General features: G+C 34.4%; 1 protein-coding gene across 1 annotated transcript in view; it reads right to left on the bottom strand.

The window, feature by feature from the left end:
* Positions 1-8429, bottom strand: part of EPC1 (enhancer of polycomb homolog 1 (Drosophila)) — a 70510-nt gene that overhangs the window by 6057 nt on the left and 56024 nt on the right. The window contains exon 8 of the mRNA XM_012654842.1: positions 7904-8256. Within this exon, the coding sequence (XP_012510296.1) occupies positions 7904-8256 (353 nt within the window). The remainder of the gene's footprint in view (positions 1-7903; positions 8257-8429) is intronic.

Below are 8429 nucleotides of genomic sequence, written 5' to 3'. Positions count from 1 at the left end.
TTTTTTAAATAATCCATTCTTTAAGTTTAACAGGAAGAAAAGAGGCTCCAATGTTAAGGTTAATTAATTTTCCCCACCCAATTAACCCACCTGGAAAAAATCCAGTCAATAAGAACGGAGCTGTTTGTGTTGGTTTACTGTACAGAATGATGTCTGAGGAAAGACACTGTGTTATGCTACTTATGTTTGTCTATGGAGAGCTCAGTTCTAAAAAAAACAAACAAAAAAATGTTCATTTATTACCCCCCCCAAAAAGTGTGTGCAGTTTTTAAAAAGGAAACCTTTTTCTTTTTTTTCTCTTTTTTGCCAATTAAAAAAAGGAGAAAAAAAAGCACATACAATCACAATACCTTTGACCTCAAAGGCTTCTTTAAGAAGCCTATGATGTTTGAATAAGAATTATTTTAAAACAAAAAAAGGGTTATCATGCATCCCTGGATACCAGGGAGTCTGTAAGTCATGCAAATTTCCTCAGTCTAAAGTTTAATGTTTTCAAAATACTGTCACCTAATTTGCTGTTGTTTAACTGCAGTTTGATAATTTAGTTAGAGTATCACTTCATCAAGTTTTACAATTTTCATTTATAACTCAGGAGCAATCTTTCTCTATTCCCAAGGATACTGCCTCTACCTGGTACAACTAGAAAATGTCTAGGTACAAATTCTACCAGATTTTGAATGAACCAGAAAATTATAAAATAATATGCAGGAAAACCTCATTAAGTTATTAGTATCTACGCAGGCTCTTACACTTGAGCTGAACTAAGTTCCTGGGCTACAAGGGCAAAAAAGTAATTTCTTCTTGGAAAGATTCTACTATTGATTTTCTTATTTTGTGTGTATGTCACAGATCTGTTTAGCTGTATGTGTCCTTTGATAGGTTTCTTTCCCTACCATGTTTGCAATCCACATAATCTATAGAGAAGCCTTTTATAGATAATAGTTCCTAAATACTGACATAAAAGTAACTTCCTGCTAACATGACCATTTCCATTGAACAGAAATTTGTATCAAAATTTGAAGAAAATTGACAAAAGTCACTGCTGCCCTGAAAGAATGTTCATAATTAACATAATATTTATCCTTATGTTTAAAAAAATCTACAAAAAGCAATTGTTTAAGCCTTAACTTACTAGATACTTCTGTCAATATGTTTTTGGAAGTTCGGTGTGTTGCCTAATCCTTGATTATTCCAGTAGGGAATGCTCAGTAAATTAAAGAAAAAACTTCCCATTTTTGGAAGGTTATCACATATATAGAAAAACAAGTAGCATTCACTGAATACCTATATACAAAACTCCATTTATATGACATGAAAGTATTCTTTTGTGGAACTCTGCTGATGTTTGTGTGTGTTTTAATTAAAAGTTTAGCAATAATTAGAAATAAATTTGAATAAAGTTCCAAGTATTTTTGCTCTATTTAAATTAACATCTTAATCCTGGGTCTCTAAGGGTCTTGTGAATTTCAATTTTTTTTAACAACTATTAACTTCCTCCTAATATATTAATAGATTTAGAAATAAAAATGCAACCAATATTTTAGATCACTTAACTACTCAACATTTTAGATTACTATGTTAGCCTATTTTTTAGATACTGCTATACTCTATTGGAGTCCAATTATAAAGCTTTTCCTGGACATTTTTGGTAAACGATAAAGGAGAAACACAGAGAGCAACATGTAACCTGGAAGGAACGGTCGGTAATAAAACCACAGGTCTAGAGGCCAAGTGACCTTGAGTTTTAGTTCTCAGCTCTATTATACCTAGCTGAGTATTCTTGGGCAAGTTATTCAATCTTTTGAGACTCAGTTATCTTCACCTAAAATGTGAAAGAGATTAAATTAGGTGATCATTAAGGTCCTTTTCAGCTATGAGATGCTAAGATTTTATATTTCTTCTGAGAAATGAAATTCCAATCCAAAGGAAGGCAGTGTGAATAAATTGGAAAGCTTGGACAAAGGTGAGGTAGTAAATTTGTGCAAATGTAATCTGGACTGGATTTTACATGTTATTCATCCAGAAAAACCCTCAGGTCTTTATCCTGAGAAGCCCCCAAGTCACGATACCACTGTAACTCAAAAGTCTAACGAAATGCTAAAGGGAAATAAAGACAAAAACGACCACACCTCACCTCCCAAAATCTCTATGAATGGATTGAGATATCACGGTATAAAGTTCTTAGGTGTATGTATGTCCACCTCCAGATATGGTAGTCAAGTTTGTAATTCACACAAAGAGGGGCAAGATGGTTATTGTTGAAAGATGACCAAATCTGGAATCAGAATCTTTTCACAGAATCAAAAAATGTTGAGGTTAGGAGGGAGAGCTTGGTGATTTCCTCCTCCAATCTTACACTAGAGATGAAAAAACTTCTGTCTGAGGTCAAACAGATTAGTAGTAGTAGAAGAAATGAAAAACCCAAATCGATGAGGTTTTAAATTTAAAAAGAAATAGCCGAAAAATCTTTTGGATTTAATATTATTTACAAAAAATAATCAAATGGTTTATGTACCAACAGTATGAATCAAGTGCTTAAAAAAAACCTCATATACAGAGTACCTTACAATTCTGCATAGAGGAGAAGAATCATGTGTGGGATATGATCAAAGACTAAGACTGTTTAAATGGGAACTGGGACTGGGGAAGGAGGACAGGACTTCAAACAAGTGAAGAACATCACGGTGCTGGGGAGTGAGCAGACTTAGTGTGCTTTCATGAACAGAACAGGAGCCCGTGGGTTTCTATTTAAGGAGGTAACTTTTGGTTCAACATTTGGACAAACTTTCTAACCAATACCCCAAATAACTTGATCTAGAAAGTTGAATTTGCCCTCACTGAAAATGTTTAGGCAGAAATTTGTTTTGGTAGCTTCTAACTAACCAATTCTCAGGGGTAGGAATTTCGGTGAAATAACCTAAGACTTTCTGAGTCCACTTGCTATCCAGGGAACCGCGGTGCTGTGCACCAGCGCCCACAGTAGCCCGCAGTTCAGACTGCCGCCCTGTAAGTCGCACACCTGTAGCTCAACCAACTGAGTGAGGCTGGGGAGGCTGACAGATACTTAGGAAAAAATAAACAACTTGAAAAACTGAGATAAGAAAGACAGAGTCTAGATTACGAAAATGTATACCTTGTGAAAAACAAAACCAAGACAAATATAACTCTGAACGCCTATTTTAAAAGACATCCCCGAATTATAGATTTGAGTAGTACACAGGCAGGACGTTATTTTAATGTAGGAGAAAAGGTAACTTTTTAAAGAAACATAAAGTGAAATGACTCTTCAGGTAGTTATTAAAGTATGATCCCCTAATTAGTGAGCTTGAGTTGATAGGATTCATGAGTCCTTATCAGCCATCTAGAAATCTAATTTGTAAACTGAAGTTTATTGTAATTCATTTGGTGGCAAAGTATGACCAGACCTGAACTCATCTGGCTTCAAGTGATCTGAATGAGACTATCCGTAGTCAAATATTCCTCTTAGAGTGAATATTCTTGCACTTCTCTGTAAAACTGTAGAACTATTTATGCATTTACTACAAGTCCTACTCTAGACTCTGCTATAGATGCTATGTGATAAACCTACTTCCTACAGTAAAAAAATCTGAGTTTTGAAACACATTTGAATAAAGATTCGTAGATTTAAAAACTGTAGATTTACAAACTCTAATTAAAATATTCAGTGCTCAAATCTAGAGTTCCTTTTCCACAGTAAGATTAACATTTTATGTTACTAACTAAATTAGAACATATGACTCTAGCCACATATCTCCTATTCACTTACAAAGATGAACCAAATCTTCAGTACAGATTCTGAGAGCTTAGGAAAATGACTTACAATGCTGATAAAAATTTCATTGGGAACTCAAATCCTGAATATAAAATTGTAACTTAAAAAAAAATCACTTTCTGTTTTTTGTCTTTCTAAATTAAATTACATAAGGACTCTCATGTGAGTCTTTTGTAATTATGAAAAAGATATTAATTCTGATATTTGATATCCCATAAACGCAAACACACGCAAATGAATACTTAGTCACCAAACAAACACTAAATTTTTAAAGGTGCTTTTGTGAATTAAAAAAATATTAGAAAATTGTATTTGGAAACTGTCCAAATAACACATTAACTAAAGATTATTAAAAATAAATAATTTATCCTTAAGTACTAAAACCTAGTCCTAGAAATTCTGAATTTAAGTATATTAAGTCTTTCCAGGATCCTTAACATTGTGTTATTTATTCTGCTGCGCAGCGCCCAGAGGATCAAGCACTCAACACCACAAAACCAGTAAGGCTACTACCCATTTGGTTCCAACTCTGCACAATGTCCAAGACTGGGAAGTAAGTAAAAAAGATACCGAGCAGTTGAAACAGAGACTATAAAAGTTAGTGCGCTAAAGATCATGTACTTTACTAAAATAAATGGACTTTTGTTATCATCATTTATAATTTTCTATTTAAAAATGAGAGTAAAGAGGCCTTTATAATTATTTAGAAAAGGGAAAATCAGCCCAGAGGGTATCACTATGTCACAGCATAAGTATAAATATTAATATTTATAATAATTGAATAAAAAATGGCTAAATTATAACCCACATTAATTTGGCTTAAGTAGCAGGAAAGTGTTTCAGCTGACTTGTAGCACACACAATGGTTAAGTTCTAAGCTGAATTAACCAGTACAAGTTGACCATCCCTAATCTGAAAATCCAAAATCCAAAAAGCTCCAGAATCCTTAACGATTTGAGCATTGACATGATGCCGTAAGTGGAAAATTCCATACCTGACCTCATGTGATGGGTCACCGCCAAAATGCAATGAACATTTTGTTTCATGCACAAAATTATTGAAAAATATTGTATAAATTACATTCAGGCTATGCGTATAAGGTATGTATGAAAGATACATACCTTTTGTGTTTAGGCATGGGTCTTATTCCCAAGATATCTCATTATTCATATGCAAATATTCCAAAGTCTAGAAAAATTCAAATCTGAAACACTTGTGGTGCAAATATTCCAAAGTCTGGAAAAATCCAAATCTGAAACACTTGTGGTCCCAGGAGTTTCAGATAAAGGATATTCGACCTGTATAGTCAAAATTAAGCCTTGGAAATTCCTTTAGAGAGCACTCTGGCAGAGACTCTTTCAATAAAGCCCCACACAGCCAGTTTTTCTCTGGCATCAGACTAAATCAGAGTTTCTTTGATTAAGTAACAGATGAAATAGTTTGGTTTGTATTTGGGGGCCATGCTGTATTAAAAAAAAAGTTACCTAAAATTACAGTTATACTGAGTAAGGTAAATGCTTCGGCCATGAATAAAGCGGCAACGCAGGCAGTGACAGTACCAAAGGAAGAGCAGACTCCTCCCACTCCACGCTCATTCTGGAGGAAGTGTTCTGTCAGTAGGATTGGATTTAAAATTCTGTATAACATTTGAATTGATTTTTTTTCCTTCAAGGGCCTACAGTTGAATTCACTAAGTTAATTATACATATGATACGACTGCACTGTAATATACTTTACAGAGCATAAAGAGAAAAGCTTTAGGTCTTTGGAATATTCACAAATATGAAAGAATAAACAGTGTCACCCTATTAGTCTGTAAGCATCTACTCTCTAAGTATATAGGAAGATCTAGCAAAATTTGAGAAACTGAAAACAAGTACTACAGAGAAAAAAACAGATAAACCCACCCTTTTTTTTTTTAAAGGAAAGTATCACATATATAGGGGGAAGGAAATGATTAAGAAGAAAAACTACAAGGTTACTAAAGATTTTTTTTCAGCTAAACTTTTGGTAATGCTCACCTTTTAAATGTTCTTTGGCAAACACAAATCAAGTGAGTTTTACAATTGATATGGATATGCCTACTTAAGTAGTACAGGAAGACAATTCACATAAAAAAGACCATTATAAAATCCTTAGGAAGTTGAAGTTATATACTTCAGCTTTTCTATTTTAAGGGGTAGAGCAGATGAGGATAGATGAAACATGTCTATTTTCTTTGAAAACTCTCGAAAAATTTTATACAGCTTAGAAAGCTTAATTATCAGAGAAAACTACTGTAAGTTTACACTGTTAAAATCTCTATATTAGCACTATATGTAAAGTCTTCCTTTACATTGAAAATTTCATTATTGTGACTTTTAAGATGATAAAAGAGAAGAACTGGCTTTTGGTGATAAAGACACTAAAATTAATGGGATTATACATAACCTCTTAGGCCTCAGAATAACTGTGATTTTCTTCTACTTGATTTCTGAAGTATGATCATTTTTCTCATGAGCCGAAAGACTTCCATTTCATAGAAATACAGGTGACCCTTGAACAACACGGGTCTGAATTACGTGGGTCGACTTACACATATGTGGCTTCTCTTCTGCCCCTGCCACCCTGAGATGGCAAATGCCAAACCCTCCTCTTCCTTATTGGCCTACTCAACATAAAGACCTTTATGATGATCCACTTCCACTTAATGAACAGCATACATATTTTCTCTTCCTTAAATTTCCTTAATAATGTTTTCTTTTCTCTAGCTTACTTTATTGTAAAACTATAGTATATAATACATATAATACACAAAATATGTGTTAACTGGCTATGATATGGGTAAATAAGGTTTACTTACTTACAGCCAACACTAGGTAATTAGTAGTTAACTTTCTGGGGAGTCAAAAGTTATACCTGGATTTTCGACTGTGTGAAGGGGTTGGTTCCCCTAATCTCCAGGTTGTTCAAGGGTCAACTGTACCTTTTTTTAATCACCAAGTAAATTAGTTTATGGAACATTTTTTCTGGAGATCTTTAAGAAAAAGAGAAAATTTTCATATTTATAAGGCAGTTTAACTGTAACCTACCAGGTCATTAGGGAAACAGAGTAAGTATCTTTATAGTCCTTTCGAAATCTAAATTTAAATTATCTTTACAAAAATATGTAGTAACATAACTTTAACAGTGAATTTCTTTTTTTTTTTTGGTTTTATTTTATTTTTTTTCATTCCCACTGTTCACATAGGGAGGAAAGTTTTTGTTATTTTTTTTGTTTTATTTTTAACAGTGAATTTCTATAATCTATATGCTTCACATAATACAGACTTGTGCTTTAAAACAGAAAAGCTAAGATTACAGGAATATTTTAAATAGCATTCATTTTATACATTTCACATTGTAGCTATAATAGATATTATCTGAAAATATATCCAAAAATATTAAAACAACCCTTTAACTTAAATATTCTTCTCTGAAAAATTGGTTTCTCTCTTTTAAATTATTCTAAATTATTGTGTTAGCACATAACGTTATGCAAATCTACTTACTTGCTGGTCTCTACATTTAAGCTGACTAGGTAAAAGACTAGAGAAGTGGTCAAGCATAAAACAGTTAACAACTTAGGGTCCATTTTCTTTTCATATTATTTGAAAATATAATGAATCTTGTGGTTCACAGACTGCATTCAAGAAACAAATGTCACACATTAAATGGCAATAAATCACCTTTGTATGTGGGTATGTTTAAATGCAGACACATACACACAAGTGCCTACAGCAACAGGATTCAAATAAATACTGAGACCAAGGTCTTTTTTTAAAACTATTTTGAGAGAAAAGGACTTTTTTAGCCATAAATCTTGCAGACTCCAACCCCAACCCCAAGTCGCAGCCGATTAGGAAACAGGCTGCACATCACAGCCTGAGCTCTGCACCACCCTCCCCCAACCCACAACACCCCACCCACCCGACCCCTTGACCCCCTGTCCATGGAAAAATTGTCTTCCATGAAACCGGTCCCTGGTGCCAAAAGGGTTGGGGACCGTGGTAAAGTAGACCACATACTCAAAAAAAGTCATGGATGAACCCAGTATTTCTATAGAAATGTACATCGTAACAATAAACATACCAAAGTGTGCTGAGCCACTGCTACTTTTACTTTGCGTAGAGGTACTGCATGTCTGGGTCCCAGGTTGTGCTGTTCCTGTTCGATTTATACTCCTATATAATTTTCTACAGGAGAGTTCATCATTGTCACTGTCATGCAGGGATGGTGTCCGAGGCCTAAAATGCCGCCATCTACGTGATTTAATATTGACTAGTATCTGACTGAGGTCTTTAGAGAAAGTTTTGTCCGAGGTATTTGTTTCTGAGGTATTGGCAGACTGACTGCCTGGAGAGTGCCGTGGGGAGGAAAGCACGTCCAAATCCAGATGGCGAAGCATGCTGTCACAGTCGGAATGGGCTCTGTCCAGTAAGACCCTGTTAAAAATAAGACATGAAACATGTATTTAAAATAGCCCTTCAAAGATTATATAAAAAAGAGTTCTCTTTCTCTTCCCCAACTCCCCAAAAGCCAACTCATACTGAATATTTAAAAGCTACAGGGCCGGGTGCGGTGGCTCACGCCTGTAATCCTAGCACTCTGGGAGGCC

This window comes from Propithecus coquereli, unplaced genomic scaffold (genome assembly GCF_000956105.1).
Source record: "Propithecus coquereli isolate 6110/MARCELLA unplaced genomic scaffold, Pcoq_1.0 Scaffold45, whole genome shotgun sequence".
NCBI classification, from domain to species: Eukaryota; Metazoa; Chordata; class Mammalia; order Primates; family Indriidae; genus Propithecus; species Propithecus coquereli.
This window is presented reverse-complemented; position numbering and strand designations above follow the sequence as displayed.